The sequence below is a fragment of the Cercospora kikuchii genome, assembly GCF_019650295.1.
Source record: "Cercospora kikuchii DNA, contig_00007, whole genome shotgun sequence".
Taxonomy (NCBI): domain Eukaryota; kingdom Fungi; phylum Ascomycota; class Dothideomycetes; order Mycosphaerellales; family Mycosphaerellaceae; genus Cercospora; species Cercospora kikuchii.
In genome coordinates, this window is record NW_025408588.1 from 783,507 (window position 1) to 802,974 (window position 19,468).

Genomic DNA, 19,468 nt, shown 5'->3' on the forward strand with positions numbered 1-19,468 from the left:
CCGAGCAGCTAGCACCCTTCGGCCGGCCACACTCGGGCGTGTTTCGCAGCGACGGGCAAGAGCTGCGCTGCGACAGGACGTATCAGGCTATTGTCACAACTTGTGGAGTCCGCGCGTATGGCGTGCCATGCATCTGGAGCACCTCTTGGCCGGGATTGATTGCCTTCTTCACTGCAACTTGGCGAAGCTCCTATCTCACGCCGCCATCGCTGACATGTGTTGTGCCATTTGCAACGGTCTCGAGTCAGACACAATTTGTCGACTGTACGAGCCTCGACAGGCGGTGATATAACCACCATCAACACAAACTTCCCAAACCGGACAAGCCTCGCCTGCTGGCCTGTATAAAGCAAAAGCAAATCTCAAACTTGCTCTGAAATGGCTAGTTCAAGCAAAGGTACGTACTCTTCTCGAAGGAACGCATCGCAAGCTGTGACGCACGAGCGTTACAAGGGTTGTTGCGTGGGGACTAGTCGCACAGTAGCTACTGTACTTCACATGCATCATCTGACAGAGAGCTCGCCATTGCGGATACCGTGGACGACCTGTGCGGTAGCACAACAAACAGCTCACAGAACTAGTGCAAGCTCATATGAAGCTGCAGCAACTGAATCATTCGATGGTGAGGGACTCTCGAACATCACTTGCTCTTTAATGCCTCGTTCCAGGATATCCTGGATCGCAGATGACAGTTGTGTGTTTCATCGCTTTCCGGTCCATCTTTGGCGAAAATACTTGCAATTACCGCACAAGAGCCTTGACAACAGCTCAGTTATGTAACTAGGCGAGATACGGCCGGACTCTCCAATGACTCGTGGACAACGACACTTGCTCGAGCTATAGAAGCAACACCTGGGGAACACGCGACACTGTTCTCCACAAATCCTGGGTAGAAACCGGTAGGAAATTCCGAAGACATACAACAATCTTTTTGCCCACTTGATCCAATCGTCCAACCCACGCAACAATGACCGATTGCCGTCCCATGGCCACGACCTGTTCCCACCCCAATCACTACCACTCATCCCACTTCCATCACCACACCCCTCAAACCTGCCCCAAAGCAACAGCCATCCCCGGATCATACATCTGCACCTCCAACTCATAGCTCTCAAACTTCACCTCCTTCTTCCCATCCTCCGCATTAATAAACATCTTCATAGGAAACACCCCAATAATCATACACTTAAACACACAATCCTGCATCGCACCCCTCACAACCATCGCACAATACCGATCCCTCGCATACCGTTCAATGAAAGGCCTCACTAACATATCCCCATCCCTCAACTGCGGCCGAATATACTCCAAAAGCGCTTGATACTGTCTCGGCGGTGGCCCCGAGAAATCCGCATAAGCGAAACCCCTCGGGATTTGAAGTCGCATACTTTGCAGACTGAGATTATCGATTGTACCATAGACGTGCAAAAGCATGGGCTGTCCAGACGATTCTGGAAATTGAGGATTTTCAGGAAAATTACTTTCGTGAGAGGGTTCGGTGTCGCGGAGGACGACTTCGGAGAGGGTGGACATGCTGCTGCGGAGACGGGACATGCGCGTGTTATTGGCGAGGTAGGAGTCTTGGCTTGGAGTGCGTTCGAGAGGGTTGGGTTCTTGTTGGGGAGGGGTGATGGGTGGTGAGCCCGCGAAGGTCCAGCCTGGAATCCATGAGAGGCGTTTGGCCCATTGGTTTGAGGAGGAGCGGCGGTTGGGGTTGTCGGGACTGATGCTTTCTTGGAGGATGGGGGCGTCTTCGGGGACTGGAGGAAGGATGGCGGCTTCGCGGTTGGGGTGGGTTTCTAGACGGGTGCTTGAGGATGAAGACGCGGATGATGAGGATGATGAGCGGCCTTTGCCATTGAGTGAGAATGATCGACGTCCGTTCTTGGTGGGATCGGAGTGTCGTCTGCCACCTGTTCTTGAGTTTGGAGGTAGTTGAGTTAGTGTAGCCATGTCGCGTGAGGCTGTTTGGTCTTCAACGTGGTTACTGGTAGAGCAATAGAGGCACAGGAACGATAGTACCATGTGTATCTATGTGAAGATAGCAGGCTACTGTTCGCTGGGTCGTCTGAGACATGGGGCTTTCGAACCGCTACGCTACAGGGCAACGTCTCAGCCAGGTGTTCACTGCCATTGGTGACCGTTTGCAACGCTCCGGTACGCGCGAGGTCCTGTCCATTCACACCAGTAGGAGCAGTCACCGAGAGGTGCTTTCCATCGATAAGTATGCTGACGCTGCCCGAAGCATCATACCTTTGTGCAGTGACACGCCTCCCGCTGGCTCATGGGTAACATGGACCAGTGAGGACGCGCATCGTCGGCACCACAAGCCAGAGTGATTGTGATCCTGATGGCAGTCGTCACGCGCAGGTCCCGCAGTGATCTCCACGCCTCTGAACGCCGGGTTTTGCCGTGCTGGTGATCGATTGCATATTCCTTCCTTGGAGCAAGATTCTCCTTCATCCACCCGCTTGAGGACCACCCAAACTTGGGCCAAAAAGATCATTCATGTCTTTTTCATTCTTTGCCCTTTCGGCCTTGATCTTTCTAGCCTTCTCCTCATCCATGACTCCCTCTTCCGCACCATTGCGTTTGACTGCAGCTGCCACCTTGACCAGATCTTTTGTGGTGGGATCGCGACAACCCTCCAACTTCTTCTCTAGAGCGGCACGCTGTTCTTTGCTAATGTTTGTGCTCGTGCTAAATGAGGCAATCATTGCAGCGCAGCTTTCGATCGTAGCCATTATCTTCAACCGCGAGGGCAGCCCACGTGGGATCTTCGTGTCCAGGAAATAGGTGAGGAGCGGTGTATCCGCGAAATGCAAAGCTGCGAAGAGGATTTGTGAAGGCGTATACAAGAAGTATGCATCGGACAGTGAAGCCTCTCTATCGAGGAGATTCTTTGCTGCTGCATATGCCAACTGCACCCTCTCCACCAACTGCTTTTGTTCTATGAGGCCATTGCTTGAGTTCGGCATCGCGAATTGTGTTTTGTTGGCGGAATATGGTGCTCTTAGAGCGAGCATGCCCTGCTGCACCTCCTCACCGCTTTGTTGTACGATCTCGTCCACCAGACCCTCAGTCATGTTCAGAAGCTCGATCAGCGCTCCCTTCAAGCCTCTGTATGGCTGCCGCACGTCGAGCATGAAGCGGAGAGCTTGCATCACTTTGTACTCCGGCGCCAGGACAACTTCCGGGTCGGCGCTGATCGATTTCGAGAACTTGGAGAGCGGCGTGTGGGTGGCTTCGGTCTTGCTGGCGAGGAACATGACCGTCTTGTAGATTTCCTTGGGCGGATATGTCATGCAACTATTGGTTAGGTAGAAGCGTTTGAAGTACTGAAGGGCAGTGGTGAAGACATGCGCCGGCCACCCTAGGAGTACGCCCGTCTTGTGCATCACCTCGCAATACGCCTGCACGAGCTGTAACTCCTCCTCCGCCGTGAGGCATTCGGGCGGTGTTGCGTGGCCATTCTGCTGCCCGATGTACTTCTGAGCTCGTGCGAGGGCGAGCTCGTGAGTCTTGCGACGCTGAGCGGCGAGCTGCTCAGGCGAGAAGGACCAGTGGCGATACTGCGTCGAGCGGCGGTACAACTCGTCCTCGTCGATTGTGGAGCTCATGGTGCAGGTGGAGCGGGCAGCGGCGGTGATGGTGCGCGCATGTCGGAGATGGCGGCGCTTGCGCTTGCTTTCTCTCCCACCAGAACTTCAGACCGACCGGCGTGGGGACGGCGAGACGCGACAACGCACCGCCGTTGCCAGCGAGAATGGCCACGGCGCGACAGCAGCCTCACTTTCGACTGCAAGTGTCGCCGACATGTTTCCTCCATGAACTGTAATCTTCCCGCCACCGTCACCTTCGTATTTTCCTTGTTCCTTTTCTTCCTTCCGAAAGCCGGAACGACTGGACATTCCCACCAACATGAGTCTACTGGCGCTTCCTACCGAGCTGATCGCTCAGGTGTTCTCACATCTAGCCGACGACGATGTCTTCAGGGCACGCTTGAGCAACAAGGCCTTGGAGGAGGCGTCTTTTGCCTCTTTCGGCAAGCGATATTTCCGGAAGAAAGGCTTCATGGTCACCTCCACAAGCTTGGACGTTCTAAATCACATAGCTCAACATGAAGGCCTGCGAAAGCATGTGCAACATTTGTGGTTCAATCCGGATCTATACACGTTCGCTCGACCGGCATGTGCTCCGGACGATGAGGATTCAGATATGGACTCTGCAGACGACCTCATCACCCCGGCCGAGAGGAAGACTTCGGAGTCATTGAGAGTCTTCGATCGGCTTTCTATTCAGTACGAAGCATATCAGCAAGTCATCAAAGATCATGCAGAGCTGTTATACACGCGAAAGCTTGAGGACGAGCTTGCGTCTGCCTTTCAGCTACTGCCAAATTTGAGGACTGTTGGCATGCGAAGGAGTGAGGATTATAGTCCATATGGTTGGACTATGCTCCGAGATGCCATTGGCGAGGACCCACGCATCTTAGGGCCCATTCCCTCGGGCCCAGTGTACGATCTATCCGACTCGACTTATCTCTTCGTCGCCATCATCTCAGCAGCAGCAACAACTGGCACACGCTTGCAGAGGCTGTATACAGATGCCATTGAAATCGACAACATCAAAGAAGAGTGGCTTCCTCAAGATACCTTGAACGCAGCCTGCAGTTCCATCTTGTATATCGAACTCAATGCTGTCAAAGGCTGGCTGAATACCCGACCGCATTTGAGGTCTCAGCCATATAATACTCTTCGTCGCCCAGAAGATTTCGGCACAGGATTGGCAAGGCTTCTCAAAGCAACCACGAACCTGAAAGAGATTGGTTTGCAGATCTTCCCAGACAGGAAGCAGTCGCACCTGCTTGCTCCCACCGCCCGAAACCCCGACAGCTGGCGTCTAAGCTACGCCTACGTCGCTCTGCAGAGGGTAGCAATGTCGTCCACTCTGCCACACCTGACGCGAATCAAGCTTGAGAAAGTGACAACAACATCTACGACCTTGATCGGTCTACTCCGACCGAGCTGCAGCATTCTCACAAGCGTCAAGATTCGTGACGTCCGTCTACTATCATCAGCTAAAACCTCACCCACCAACCCGTCTGTATTTGCTGGTGATACAGAAGATCTCGAGCCACGCCCTTGGTATACGATCTTCAAGTTTCTGCTGGACTCCTGCCCAGGACTAGACTTCATTCTGCTAAATCATCTTATGCACGATCGAGGAACCGTCTCTTTCACTGAAGAAGCTCCACCGCCTATGCCGGCTGAAGAGGCAGAATGGTTGATGAACCACATCCCGCCGAGTCATGGCGGACAAGGGAGTTTCACGAGGTATGAGCATGTTAATCTGCAGGCAGAGGGACGGGAGAAAGTGAAAGAGGAGTTGGAGAGAGTTGTGGATGCACATTGGTATCATCAGCCATTGTTTAGTTATTTGATGGATGAGAACGTCTGGCATACCGACACTAGCGATGAGGAATGGTGAGGGTTATGGCTCGCAACGACGGAAGTATGCCACTGGAAACACCACGCGTGATAAAGAAGCTGCTCAATTCAGCCTCCATTCGCAAATCCGACACGATGTCGTCGGTAGGACAGGGACAAGCATTTGTTCAATCAATGCGCTCAGTCCAGACTCATCGACCCGATCTACACTCACAAACGAACAGAACGAAGCTGTATTGTCCTAGCGGGATCCTGCCACAGTTTGCTTTGTGGAACAGAAGCGCAACACCCAAGCAAGCGTAGAATGTTGATTTTCATGGGACTGCTCTAAAGACCATCGTCCCCTGGGATCAAAATGGCGAGATTTCGATCGGCTCAACGACATCCCAATAGCTGAGCCTGTCAAACACCCATTCGACTAGCATAAAGATACATCGAGCATCACGATATCTTGTAACACTACAGCTTTGACCCACATTTTCCCCTCGCGACCTACTCTTCCTTTTTCTCATCATCCTCCATTCTCCACCGCATAAGCCTCCAACTCGGCCGCAATCGTCGCTTTCACAATCGGATCAGCCCACGAAATCTCAACCGCATTCCTCTGTAACTGCACCACTTCCTTTTTCGAGAATGGCGTCTCATCCTGCGTCATCTGCAGTGCTTCCGAAACATAATAATTCCTCATATAAGTCGGATCATCACTATTCACTGTAATCTGGATCCCAGCATCGTATAACGTCCTCACACGCGGGAAAATAAAACTCGAATTTGCGATCAAGCTGTACGCCGCGGGACATAATGCTAGTCCGATTCCTCGCTGTTTGATGGCTTCGATGAGTTCTGGCTTCTCTGCTGCGTTAAGACCATGGTCGATGCGATCGAGACCTCCGCCGCCGACTTCGAGTGCGGCTTGGCGGATGTGTTCGTAGGTGTCTTCTTGATTGACATCGCAGTGGGCTGTCAATTTGAGACCGTCTTTGCGTGCTTGGCGATAGACGCTATCAAAGAGGATCGGAGGACGTTGTCTTTCATCGCTGTCGAGGCCGACGGCTGTGAAAAGGGTTCCTCGCCAGGGTGCCGCAAGGTCGTAATGTTCTTGAGCAGATTCGACCGGAAGTTCGCGGAGGAAGGCGAGGATGAAAGTGCTGTCGTAGTTGTATTTTGCTTTGGCTTCTTTCTTCGCACGTAGGAAGCCGTTCATGACGTTGGCAACGGAGACGTTACGTCGTGTGTGGGCTTGGATGTCGAAGTAGATTTCGGAATATCGGACGTTGAGTGAGACGGATTTGTTGTAGTAGTCGATGGCTAGTTGGTAGAAGTCATCTTCGTGGAGGAGGACGTCCATGCCGCCGTAGTAGCCTTCTAGGAAGGCTGGGAGGTAGTTCTCCTGGGGCAGGTTTGCGAGTTCATCATAGCTGGCCTGTAGTTCTTCGAAGGTCTTATATGGTAAAGTGACGTTGTTCTTTTGAGCCAAATCCCATCGTAGCCGTGGTGTCAGCGTGCCTTCAATGTGGATGTGCAGCTCGACTTTGGGAATATCGCGGATGAAAGGCTCGACCTCGATCTGTGCCGCCACGAGTGAGCCATGTACAAGCAGGGGCATGAGCCAACTCGAGGCCTGGAACAGCATGATGGGAAAATGGGAATGATTGAAGCTGGACGCGAGAAACACTGCTGGGAGACACAGTCTGTATTATGCTTGCGTGACTTACCAGGCCGTCAGCAGCATCGGGGCCGCTCGTCGCGGTACTTCGTCTAGACTCCATCAACCCTAACTAGTGGTGTCTTGCTCGGTCTGCTATCCGTCGCTTCGGGTTGCACAAAACGGGTTACGGTGTGGAGGTTTCGGAGTGCGGACAGATGCAGTAGCTGCACCTTCGATGGACAAGGGTCAGCGGCAGAGCAGAGAATCGGATTAGTATTCCAGTTCTTAGTAAGAGAGGGAACTTGATCGTGTGCGTGGAAGGAGCGCGTCGTCAGGGCTGAGCTTATACATGTAGGGCACAGTGCAATGCAGCTGCTCGAACGCGAGCTAATGTTCTGGCATCTGCAGCTTCAAACATTAATCCCAAAACTCTCGACCTTCGTGAATCACGGTCAGCATCACCCCATTCGCCGCCAATTGGCGATTCCATCCAGCATCCGGTGATCTGCCAGCGTGTCGAATGAGAGCAATAGGAACAGAAGACGGCTCGATGGTCAACGCGACTGGGTCTCGCAACGCCAACAAGACGAGTCGATAATGCTCGTGCGAACGGCTTTCATCTCGATGATACGCATGAGAACTTGCCTGAATATCTTCTGATGTCGAAGCGGCGCAAGGGAGACGTTGTCCTCCGATGTGTGCAACTTCCCGCATTGCTACAGTTTACGCACGAGCGCAGTGCCGCCTGACAAGGACGAAAGTGCATGAGTGAAGCGGTCCCATTAAGCCGCCGACATAATCTCTCAGCGAACAGCGCATGAGGGAACTTATCCCTCTTTCGCAACGTTCGGCATTGCCGTCTGTTGTCTGCCTGTTGCCTCAAGGTGATGCGCGCAGCCCGAGCACGCATTTCTTGCTCCATCCCCAGTCATCGCCGCATGACCATCGGTGTACTGCCACCTCTAGACCAGAGACTCTGGATATGTCCACCGCCTCATCAATCTGGCTGGCATGCTGCCATCTTTCGCTACGCGGTGCGGTCGCGAGGCGGGTGGCAGCCGGCGAGAATCGAGGTCCATCCCGGTCATGATGGCGGGAGGGTGAGTTTGGCTTCTGCGGACCACGTTCTGGGTATTGGCAGTACTGCTCACGAGAATGAGTGAGGCTGTACGCCGAGATGGACGTAGTGAGACCGGGCTGAGTTCGAAAGCTCCGCAAATCGCAAGGCCAGATACCATCATGATGAACACATGGCAATCACAGGACAACGGCGACAGCTTCCAAGAAACAGGAAAGTTGGTACGCTGGGTGCGTGGAGAAGGCAAGGGAAGGCTAGGCACAAGCTGTCGGTTTGCGTCAAGAGCGCTCCCAGCCACGCTCCAGCCTTGCGGCGTCGAGGGTCCATCCCCAGCCGCTTCCGACCTTCTGATGGACGTGAGACAGCGCTATCACGAATATTGCCAGCGGCGGCATTCCACCTTTCTTCCATTCTTCGACTCCTCGTTACACCGCCCTGCTGTGTAGCAACACACCCCGTCGCTTTATGCAGAGAGACAATCGTTCGCAACAACCAGTACCCACACTCGTTCAGGCACACACGCACACACACGCAAACTCTCCGACGGGCCGTCCCACGTCGACCTCGTGCCAAAACGCTGATAGGCGGGCCTCTGCTGGATCGACAGGCAAAGGAGAGAGCTTCTGGCCGTCGGGTCGCAAGCAACGACCAGCTTCGGTCCCATAAAACACTCCCTCCGCCTCACGGACACTGCGCGGCGTTGGATGCGACGTCTTCTGAATCTCCCCAGCACGGCGTTGCAGATAAGAAGCTCTTGACGCAATCAGAGAAGCGAGTCAGGACCTGCCCCATCACCGATTCATCCTTGGCCCGACACAGCTTCGCCTACAAAACTGCTTCGACTTCCCGACGGGAGTTTTGAAGTGAGAGTGGGCACGCTGTGGACCGGATTGCGCGACGACTGGATTCCGCCTTGTCCTTGTGAAACACCCTCGACACTTTCGCACGCGACAGCCCACTTGAGGAAACAATCCTTGCAAGCTCTAGGACCACCTGGTGTACACACCGCCATGGGTACGCCACGCTATCACCACCAGATCGACCCCTTTCACGAGAACACATCCGAATCCCCAACTGCGTACCAAGGCGCGGGAGCTATCGATTTGACCCCAACATTGCGCATAGAGAACAACCGCTTCGAAGAAGTGCATCTACCCCAGGATCCCAACAAACAGCCCCAGCCGGCACGTGAGGGTCTCAAATCACGCCTGCTCTCGTCCTTGTCAAGTGCGCAGCCTGCTGCTGCCGCGTTGTCGCGATCTGGAAGCGTGTTACATTCCAGAGCAAAGTCCTGGGCCGCCGCATACAACCAAACCACGCCGGAACGATCCCCTTCGCCCAACAAGAACAAGTTCGTCGACAACCTCTTCTCTGGCGAGTCTGGTCGCGTTCGGCTGGGCGTGCCAACCTCGCCCATCAAGGAGAAAGAAGACACAGAGTTCGTCATGGAATACCAACCTGGGTTTACTGAGCGACCTGGTCGACCACGATTACGGCAACAGCAAACGAGCGCGACGACAGCCACGACAGCTACTGCAAATTCTGCGAACTCTGCATCAAACAGCTCACGGAAAGTGTCATGGTTTGGCCGCAAAGCGAGCACTCCGGCGCCGCAGCCAGTGAAGGTTGAGGATGAAATGCTCAACATCAACATCAGCACGGCATTATTTCCCCATGGACCCGCGGATCCACTGTCCCCTCAGGCGTTCAACGATCTACTCCTCAACGCGACAAACTTGATCCAGCGAATGCAGATCGCATATAAAGAGAAGGTGGAATACTTGGCGAGCATACAACCAGAAATCGATGCGCAGAAAGAGGAGGTTGAAGAGGCACAAACACGCTCGGCGCATTTGAAAATGCAGCTTGAGGATACGGCGCGCATTGCGAAAGAGCAACGCGACGTCAACGAAGAACTTATCCTCAAGTTCTCCGAGGAGAAAATGAAGGTGCAACAATTGCAAGAAGAACGCGCGAAGTCGATTCGCATTGTGCGCCGCGAGACAGAGATTCCGGAGGAGGATGAAGACCCGAATAGGACGATCAAGCGCAGCTCACGAGGAAGCGCTTCCGATTCAGGATTCGAGTCTGATGCAGACACAGCTTCGCTATTCAGCAGTGGCGTTGAGACGCCTGCATCGCAGTATGCATCAAGACCTCCGACACTGGATCATCGAATCGATCCGCGATATATACCCGCTCGAGGCAGCGTTCTATCACAACAATCTACGGCTTTCTCGAGAAATGAAGGCGTCGCGTGGGCCACAGTCGAGAAACTCCGAAACGAGAACTCCGACCTCAAATCGCAAGTCATGAACTTGCAGCAAGGCTACGACGGAGTCCTCGAATTTGTTGAAACTCTCCGAGAAACAAAGTAAAGTCCTGTCAAGGAGCTATCGTGGGTTATGCTTTGCGGAGAGCTGGGCTCTTCGTTGCAGCGCTCGGCTACTGGACGACCAAAAATAAAAGCCAACCGGAAGATATCGAACCCAATCTCTTCCCTATATCTCGGAATCTGAAAAAAACATTTGTGTTAAGCAGGGTTTAAAACCAATGTATAAATGCATTGCATTGCATCGCAGGAATCTAATGCGCTGGCTCATCATATGGGTTTGAACTACTTCGCATTATGCGCGTCATTAGCTATCTCGCACACGAATAGAATTCATTTTCCAATGAGTCTTATCACTCAGTCTCCTTTTTGACGGCACGCACACTCATTTCGCGTTGGCCAAGAAGCATAGACTTGCAAATCAGTCTTTACGAGTCTGACCTCGTACTCTTGTGCCAGGATACAGTCCGTGGCACGAGCTCCCATTCCGCGACTTCCGCCTCAGTTTCGAGCTTTTGGACTTCTGACCACTCGTTGTCCTCATCGTCCCCGTCGTCCTCAACATCTGCTTCCGAGCCTTCATCTCCCTCCTCGCCTGCCTCCGAAACCTGAACAGCAGCCGCTAGTGCTCGTTTAGCCGCCTCCTCGAGCTGGACTTTCCGCTCTTCTTCTTCTCTCTCTTCTTCTTCTAGAGAGGCTTTTCGTAATTCATCGACCGACTCCTCTACGTGCTTCCTCCACACTTCGCGTTGTAACGCGCTCATTAGCTTCTTACTTTCGCCCGAATCATCTGACGACTCATTCATTGGCGCACCGACATTTTCCTCTACGTACTTCCTCCAAAATTCGCGTTGGTACGCGGTCATTGGCTTCTTACTTTCGTACGACTCGTGTGACGTGACATCCAATGGCTCCTCAACCACTCCGCAAATGTCGAGTACGATTCTGCCCATGACAAACACAAAGTAGAAACCGGATGTTATTCCAAAGACCTCGAAAAGTGGTTCCCATGATGAGAAGAAGGACGTGTAGCAATCGCCTAGGATTGTGCCGACGATGGGTGGGGTGCACGCGAAGTAGGAGATTGTGAGGTCGAGGGCTAGGAGGCGCCAGATGATGGAGAGATTGTAGAGGGAAGTGTTGATGAGTGGCTTGATCAGTCCTTGGACATTGTCTCTGGAGTCTCTGCTCAAGTTCACGGACCAGTTCCACAGGGGCCTCTCACAGAGTAGCATAGCCGGCCCTGCTAGCGTCAGAACGAATGTGGCACAGGTCATGATCATCAACCTGTGGTCTTGCTCTGCTTCTGGGAGGTTGTCCGGATTCAGAGCTGGTGAGATAGACCGAGAGATGTTGATGAAGAGTGTCTGGAAGACGAGAATGTATGCCGGGGTCTGGGTGAGGATGGATTGCAGGGGGAGGTCCTTTACTGTGAAGGATTCCAGCTTGTTCGCCAGCCGAGCAAGCGTTGCCTTGACTCCTTCCTGAAGTTCCGAGAATTTCGTCTGCAGTTCTTCCTTCATTGCCGTGAAAGCATCATTGATTGGAAAAGCGAGGTTTGCGAACGTGGTAGTGACTCTCCCGTCGGTCCGAGTGTCCTCGTAAACAGGATTGTTTGTCTCTGCTTGATATCGAAATAACGAGACGGCGGAAAGGACGGACAAGGCGAGCACGGCTGGAAGCAAGTGCCAGGAGAGAATTTCATGGGAGGCAAAGTACGCGCTTGTTCTCTCCGCAAGGAAGTACGAGCCCATTACGAGAGCGAAGCCAGCCAGACGGAGATAGACTGGAGGGGAGGCCCGCCTCTCATCTCTTTCCAGCTTGAGCTTTTTATGGTCTTCCAGTGCGAGGTTCCGGTCGTCCAGCGCATCATGGCACTGTTGGAGATTCCGAGCCGTTGCTACGCGTTGCCGGAAAGTAGTTTCAACCTCTTCTCGGCGACGAGACTTGTTCCGGGAGCCGCGTACGAAGCTCGAGACCATCAGGGCGACCAGGAACACTAGCGCAATCACGGCGCCTGTAGAATGTGCTAATGAAAGTATTGAGCCGTCTTGGAGTGTGGACGGCATACCACGGTCTTGTCGTGCACTCCTGCTGGAAAGTGCAACGAACTCGTCGGCTGCGATATCGATGTCAACATAGCGAGCGGACTTGAGTTCTTTCGACTCGGCCGTGTATCCCTTGAGCATCTCATCAATGCTTCTCAGGTTCTCTTCAACGGTTGCTCCCTCTTGAGAGATGGGCACGCGAGACTTGACGTCCTCCTTCTCGTCCTCAAGCAGAACAGGCGAGCCGGTAGCATGATCCTTTGGTCGTACAGTTCCTAGACTTGGGGCGACTTTCGGCAGCGCATGTCCTATAAACTTTCGACCGACAATGATATGCGTTCTCATCTTTTCGTCATCGGACAACACAGGCGGGTTGGCAGCATGATTCTCTGGTCGTACAGTTCCTAGACGTGCGGCGGCTTCGAGCTGCGCAAGTTCTTTCAATTCGCGATTGGTAATGGAACGGTAGCGTACTGACTTGTCGCCTTCCGCCACACGACCGCCCTGAGGCATGGCACGACCATTCTCATCCTTGAGACGATCGCTCGCGGCCATCTTGTCGAACAGCATTTCGGTTTCAACACCCTCAATTATCGCCCGTGTGAGACAATCGGTCAACTTGAGTTTCTTAACTTCATCAATGGGCATTGATAGTAGGCCGGGTACTTTGTGAGATCCTGCTTCCATGGGGGCGGTATCTGGTATCGTGTGCGACAAGTCGGCCTCGGACGGCGGAGCATGCTCTTCTTCGCCCATAGGTAACCAGGAGCAAGGTATCATCGTGCCCAACTCGTCGCTAAGGCATTCTTCTTCTGCTTCTTCGTCCATGCTGATGTCGACAGTCACTGAACCGTCGTCAACCATGGCTTTCATTTTCTCTACGTCGGCCATGATTCTCGACCAGGTGTGACCGCCACGAGGAACCCGCGTATGCTTGGAATCGAGCCTATCTAGGTAAGCTCGGAGCACTGCAGGTGCCCTCATGCTGCTTATGGTATAGTTGAAGAATTTGTGAAGAGTCGCTTGTTGTCCGGACGAGAAAAATGAGAGGAAATTTATAGGCTGGGAATGGGCCAGCTATACTAGACAGTCCGCAGGTATTGGATAAGCAATCTTTCTTTGCTTCCAGTGGGTGTACACTCTATCTCGCCCTCGACTCGGTTCGCCAATAGCTGTTGATCATGGTCCAAGGGAATGACAGAAGGCGTTGCTCCACACGCTCAAAGCAACATGGTTGTTGGCCCAAGCATAATTCCACAGAGCTACTGAGTTGAGTTCGATACCTTCGTGGGCGACAACCCAATGCGGCTGCTCGTAGTAGCAGATTGGAGAGGCCGGCCGGGAGATATTAGACAAATAGTCGTCGGGAGCAACCCAGTCATGATCCGGCTTGCTTCGGCATCGCATTTGACTCACAGGCAGCCAGCTACATTTGCTTGAGCACCGGAGTATAACGTACGGTAATAAAGTATGTGTGCTCGGGCGAATTGGAAGACTTCGGCTGGGTAGCAGTGAGCCAGAATCCTCCTGAATTTTTTTAACCAACGCCTCTCCGCACACCCGATCGAGCTCTTCTGCGGCCCACATCGCCAAAGATCACTTCTGACCCTGCAAAAGCCTGTGCTTCTCGATCCGGACCCGAATAGTCGTGCTGTGCCTGGCATTTGCCTTTTCGAGAGCAGTTCGCATGCTGATAGCCACCTTTCCTTTTCCAAGCGCGCTTCGTGCAGAAGGCTGCTCGTAGTCTACGCAATATTTCGACTCCATCGCCTGCCCCAACGCCGACTCTCGCCGCCATGTCTAACACGGTCGCTCCGACATCCCTGTCTGAACTGCTCGAGCAACAGCTTGAGCTTCCGATCTTCACTGCACGTCGCGCTCCAGGCCTTCTTTGGTCGTCTACCAGAGAGATCGCATATATTGCATTTGCTCACAAAGGCTATGGAGTCCTCAGTCGTCTGATATGTGCATCGCGCGGCGAGCGCAGGACAACTGATGGGGATTTGGTTGAGCGCTATGGATGCCACACATGGAGATTGCTTCAAACCAGCGCGACCATCGCACATGTGTTCTTGAGATTCCACGTGCAATATGGCAGCTCGAGATGGTTGAGGCAGCGCTCAGGAGGCTATACGATTCTCCCAACAGTCGGTCTATCAGGCTGGAAGCAACACCGCGCGATCGCATTTCGGCTCTGCTCTATACTCATTGGACTGCTCATAGTAAAGACCGCCAGAAGATTATTGTCAAGATACATCAATACTGCACCTCAGCTGTGTAAGGAGAGCCTGGCGAGGTTGAAGACCATATTCGCGGTGGCGAGAGAAAAATGTCGAGGCTGGCTTACAGCAGCAGCAGAGTCCGAGGAGTTTAGAAAAGTCCAGTTGGAGAAGGAAGTTCGTGATCTCGAAGCACGGCGAGAGCAGCTGCGCGTTCACGTTTCAGTTCTCGAGCACAAGCAGCAGAATCATCTTGAGTTCTACTATGAGGAGGGATCAAGGGCCAGGGTTGGGCGAAATCTCTCCTCAAATGTCCGAAATCCAGTCGCAGCTGAGTCTAGTCAGAACGCTGTGCATCGTCCTCGAGATAACGGCCAAGACAATAATGCGAGACTTCCGAGGGCACGTCTCCACCAGCTTGTTCTTGCTCGACGTCAGGCAGCTTGGGGTCGCAATCCTCCTGTGCAGCCTGGTAGAGCTGCAGTGCAGTCGACGAACATTCCTGCGCCGAGCACTACTGTGCGTGGTGCAGCTGCTCAGCAGGACTCGATGGCAAGACAGTCACGAGCCCCTGCAGGTGTCTATCCCGGCCTTAGTGAAGATGGACTTGCACGCGCAGGGGAGTCCGGCAACCCGATAGTGCTGCCTCCCCATCAACAGGTTCAGCTGCACCAGTCTCAACACGCCCGTAGGCTCGCCAGGAGGCAGGAATCGATCGCCACCCGCCCGGTACAGACAAACAGTGTCGGGGATATTTCCAGTCCTTCTTCGCGCCAACCAGAACCTTCAAATCCTCACCAGAGGCCATACCAGGCTTTGCAACAAGACTGGAACCCTGAAGACTCCTCGGATTCAGATGGCACGCGCTCGCGTGCTTCGAGTGTGGCCGGCATGGTGTCTGAGGAGGATGAGAGCACGCAAGCTGACTGGGCTGCCGCTCGAGAGTTTGACGCAGCGCAAGCTCTGATGAGCCAGCCGGACGACACTGATCGCTTTGATGAACGTCGTTGATGAGGTTCTGACTCCAAATTCTGGGAGTGCGCGAAGTGCAAGATTGTGCTCTGCTCCTTCCTCATCGGTCCAGACCACCAAAATCGTCCATCCTGGCGACGGGCTGCTTTCCTTTGCCACACGATATTCGCCGGGTTGTCCTTGCGTCTGTCGAGTATTGTCGGCTCGGCTCGCAGGGGGTTCTCGCACTTCGTGTCGGGGCCGGTAGCCTCTTGCGCTTGACATGCAATGCAGAGATATCGTCGACTCCAAGAGATCGCACTGAGAAAGGCGGAGAAGTCGACTGATCCTGCTCGAAAAGTCTGTCAGCAATGATAGTCTATTCAATAGATGATGGATGCTTAATGCGAAAGTGTATGTCAAGTGACTGGTTTTATCTCAATGGGTATCTATGCCACTTTCGGCTTCTGCTTCAACTCGTTGATCATGTGCAGATGTGAGTTGAGCATGATGCAAAGAAACTCGTTACGTCGTGAGTTATGCAAAACAGGAGTACGCGAAAAGACAGCTCTGAGCCATCTCTATTCAGCCCTCCCTAAGCCAGAAGTCAGCTACAATGCCGGTCCAACATGTGCAAGTCTGATCATTTCACGCGCCTCTTCTTGTTCGACGCTTTTGTGTCCAGTTCGTGTCCCTCTACATCCTCTGATACGCTCTGAGCCGCCGACGGACTTGCCGCTTCACTGCTCAAACTCTCAACTGTTCCTGTGCCTCCAGAAGACACCGCAAGATGATCCTGATCTAAGCCATTCGTTCCATCGGTTTGAAACATGTCTGCTCCGGTGTCGCCAGCTTCGCCAAAGTAGTCGTCATTCCAGTCTGGGTTCGTCTGCTCTGCTGCAGCTTGAAAATCGAAGTTATTGTCGAAGTTGTTGAAGTCGCTGTCGTTGACGGGTCCTTGAAGCAAATCGTCCATTATGAAATCCGGAAGTGAGCCGCCTGCGTCGTCGCCACTAAAAGGTGCACCAGGTGAGAATTGTCCTATCCTCTCTTGGATGTTCTGGATAGACTGATTGGTAGAAGCTTGCATGGCAGTCAGCGCTTCGAGTTGCTCCTTGTTTTGCTTGATGTTCTCCATGTGCTGCTGTACTGAAGGCGCATTCGGCGCAACAAGAGCATTGTTCTCGTTCGATGAAGCACCGCCATGTTGATTGATCATCGCAAGCATAGTACTTCTCTGTTGCGGTGTCAGTCCACCAACCGCGTTTGAGTAGTCTCCCAAGGCGGATATGTCGAATGCAGGCGTGTTCTCTGTTGATGCACTGGTCGCATTGGCATTGTTGATGTAGCTCATGACTTGATTGTTATCAGGTACTGAGTTGAGGTAGGTTGGGGTCTCAGCATCCTCTTTGATTACAGGGCTGGTCGCTGAGGTGCCTCTTCCGTTGACAGGATCTGTGCTTCCAGGTCGTAATGCGGCTGAGCTATCATGTTTGAGTGGTGGCGAATTACCCTCTGGCGGACTGACGGATTGCCTAGAGTTGGGTGTGACTGTGCCACTGGTGGAGTCTTTGGCGTGAGGTGCACCTAGTAGCAGTTGTGGCTTTTTGGTGTAGCGCTGCACCTGGTTGCTTGCATCAGTCGTGCTGTCATGGTACTCCTCAACAACACTGCCATGTTGCTGCTGGCTGTTCTGTGTCTGGTTGCCGAACATGTTCACGACACCAGGCCCGGAATGCCCTTCGAGGCTTCTGTTGTAAAATGTGGCTAGGAAGGTCAAGATGGCGTTGATGGAGTTCTCATGCCGATCGTGCAGTTGTTGGAAGGCAGTGGCTTGGCGGTAGAAGTGCTCGTTCTGCTCCTTCAGTTGATTGATCATGCGCGAGATCATGCCCTGCTGTTGCTGAAGCTTCTTTAGCTCTTGGCGTACAGCGGCCATTTCAGTCCGCGGCATCTGTGCCAGACCGTTAGCGCCAACATTTCCGACTTCTCCACTGGGTTTCCCTTCAGGTCCTGGCGAGTATTGCCGCTCATCGTCGCTGTCGAAGCCTTCACCTTTGACTGTGCCATCGCGCTTCCGCTTAGCGCCCGATTTGCCAGTAGGCTTCTGGATGAGCCACAAGAGGTCAGGCCGATTGCGTCGGAAATAGGGATGCGAGTACATGCTCGGTGGCTTTTGGCCCTTCCGTGCTGACTCGGATTGTCGTAGCGAGCCGTCGGCGATATCGACTTTCTTGTGAAAGCCATACATGTTGAGTTGCCGCACGAATGAGGCGTAGTTGTTGTGCTTGAAGAGTTCCGGAATGAGTGTTCGAGCGAACTCATCCTCGTCGAGCACGATGAAAGAGCGCCCATCTTCCGACCACTTGATCTTGTCGGCATTGTCTTCCTTATTCAGGAAACTGTATGATGTATCAGCGTCTGCGCTCGAGTGGTGGCCTTCCAGGAACGCCATGTACTCACCTGCTCAATTTCATCACAAACGGCGGAATCTGTTTCCTCTTTCCTGATGCTTCCCGCTTCGCCAGCGCAACCTTGGCCTCCAGATCCGACTCACTCTCTTCTTGCCCGTTGCTCGTCATGTTGCCGTAGCTACTCCCGTTCCACGCTTCTTGTTGCACAGTTCCGTTTGGGGCCGCCAGCTGTTGATTCCTGCCCCGCCTCACCAAATCTGTGGACTGTCCTGGCGCGAGGCTGGCGCTGTATGCTTGCGGCTGTGCGTTGTTGAAAGCGAACTGATTGCTATCATCAAAGGTTGGGGTTGAGAATGTCTGATCATTCCCAAACCCGTTTGCGAAGTCGAAATTGTTGTTGAAATCAGCGGCATTGTCGGGCATCGGCTGGTAGAAGGCAGACTGCGGCGTCATGGGCTGCTGCACCAATGGCGAGGCGCCAGGTGCTGGCCGTTTGCGCGTCCCCACGGCCTGTTGCATCGTGGTCCAGGAAGGAGCGTCGACTGACGCTGTTATCCGCTGAACTTACGCTCTTGCGCTGGTTCGAAGTGGTCGGTGCGCGATCCGTGATGAGCGTTGTAGCCAGTTCGGCGGACCCGCGACAGAAACGAAGTAGGCGGTGGAAGGAGAGTCTACAGGCTACGAGACAGAGTATGAGGGTAACGTCTCGTCTTGTATAGATTCGTGTCTTATTTGGCCTGTTCGGCGTAGAAACAACCAGCGACGCCCTCCTACTCTGGCATTGTGGTGTACACAAAGGTTTCAGAGACAACTCGTCAAGCAAATATGTGAGAGCTTGTCTTGTTCGCTCTTTCAGCGCAAGGCTTCGTTGTATGCGCGAGTCTTAGACACAGGATTCGTCGTCGCGGTCGGCTTGGTGGTGGCTCGAGGTTGCTTGCGTCGCATGTGCCGCAGCTGCGGGCAAAAGTCTCGAGGGAGGGGCGGAGTGCGGGAGAGGCGCGGAGGGGGCATTCGTGTACGACGCGACTGAAGTGTGCTGGCGGGCTGTATAGATGTGGTTGTAGAGGGCACGCACCGACATCACCGCTGATCGAAGTCATCGCAACGCATCGCCAGTCAGTGCCAAGGCGCCCCACTTTTCCCATGAGATCTCACATGCTTTCATCGATTCCTACGCTCACCTTGTGCAAAGACCTGACATGGGTAGGAGCCAGATTCCGCGGCCAGTCCCAATTGTTGCACTGCTATTCGAGACGCCTTCTAGGCCTGGACAAGGACTGCAACGCGAGATTGACAACTAAGCAAACCTCGACCGGCCCCGGCGTAAA

General features: G+C 53.5%; 8 protein-coding genes across 8 annotated transcripts; 3 read left to right on the top strand and 5 right to left on the bottom strand.

Annotated features, from left to right (window-relative positions):
* Nucleotides 1-1,047: 1,047 nt before the first annotated feature.
* On the bottom strand, nt 1,048-2,025 carry CKM354_001041800 (uncharacterized protein; the record flags this gene model as incomplete). Its single annotated transcript, XM_044805875.1, has 1 exon — nt 1,048-2,025. The coding sequence occupies one exon, from the start codon at nt 2,023-2,025 to the stop codon at nt 1,048-1,050; it is 978 nt and encodes a 325-aa protein (XP_044661810.1).
* A 434-nt stretch (nt 2,026-2,459) lies between these two features.
* CKM354_001041900 (TFIIH complex kinase subunit CCL1) lies at nt 2,460-3,620 on the bottom strand (the record flags this gene model as incomplete). The annotated part of the gene is made up of 1 exon (XM_044805876.1): nt 2,460-3,620. The coding sequence occupies one exon, from the start codon at nt 3,618-3,620 to the stop codon at nt 2,460-2,462; it is 1,161 nt and encodes a 386-aa protein (XP_044661811.1).
* Nucleotides 3,621-3,921: 301 nt separating this feature from the next.
* CKM354_001042000 (uncharacterized protein) lies at nt 3,922-5,490 on the top strand (the record flags this gene model as incomplete). Its single annotated transcript, XM_044805877.1, has 1 exon — nt 3,922-5,490. One exon carries the CDS (start codon nt 3,922-3,924, stop codon nt 5,488-5,490), a length of 1,569 nt encoding a protein of 522 aa, XP_044661812.1.
* A 471-nt stretch (nt 5,491-5,961) lies between these two features.
* On the bottom strand, nt 5,962-7,083 carry CKM354_001042100 (uncharacterized protein; the record flags this gene model as incomplete). The annotated part of the gene is made up of 1 exon (XM_044805878.1): nt 5,962-7,083. The coding sequence occupies one exon, from the start codon at nt 7,081-7,083 to the stop codon at nt 5,962-5,964; it is 1,122 nt and encodes a 373-aa protein (XP_044661813.1).
* A 2,103-nt stretch (nt 7,084-9,186) lies between these two features.
* CKM354_001042200 (uncharacterized protein) lies at nt 9,187-10,554 on the top strand (the record flags this gene model as incomplete). The annotated part of the gene is made up of 1 exon (XM_044805879.1): nt 9,187-10,554. One exon carries the CDS (start codon nt 9,187-9,189, stop codon nt 10,552-10,554), a length of 1,368 nt encoding a protein of 455 aa, XP_044661814.1.
* A 382-nt stretch (nt 10,555-10,936) lies between these two features.
* CKM354_001042300 (uncharacterized protein) lies at nt 10,937-13,447 on the bottom strand (the record flags this gene model as incomplete). Its single annotated transcript, XM_044805880.1, has 1 exon — nt 10,937-13,447. The coding sequence occupies one exon, from the start codon at nt 13,445-13,447 to the stop codon at nt 10,937-10,939; it is 2,511 nt and encodes an 836-aa protein (XP_044661815.1).
* Nucleotides 13,448-14,352: 905 nt separating this feature from the next.
* On the top strand, nt 14,353-15,786 carry CKM354_001042400 (uncharacterized protein; the record flags this gene model as incomplete). The annotated part of the gene is made up of 1 exon (XM_044805881.1): nt 14,353-15,786. The coding sequence occupies one exon, from the start codon at nt 14,353-14,355 to the stop codon at nt 15,784-15,786; it is 1,434 nt and encodes a 477-aa protein (XP_044661816.1).
* Nucleotides 15,787-16,369: 583 nt separating this feature from the next.
* On the bottom strand, nt 16,370-18,659 carry CKM354_001042500 (uncharacterized protein; the record flags this gene model as incomplete). The annotated part of the gene is made up of 2 exons (XM_044805882.1): nt 16,370-18,128; nt 18,190-18,659. The coding sequence occupies 2 exons, from the start codon at nt 18,657-18,659 to the stop codon at nt 16,370-16,372; spliced, it is 2,229 nt and encodes a 742-aa protein (XP_044661817.1).
* Nucleotides 18,660-19,468: the final 809 nt, after the last annotated feature.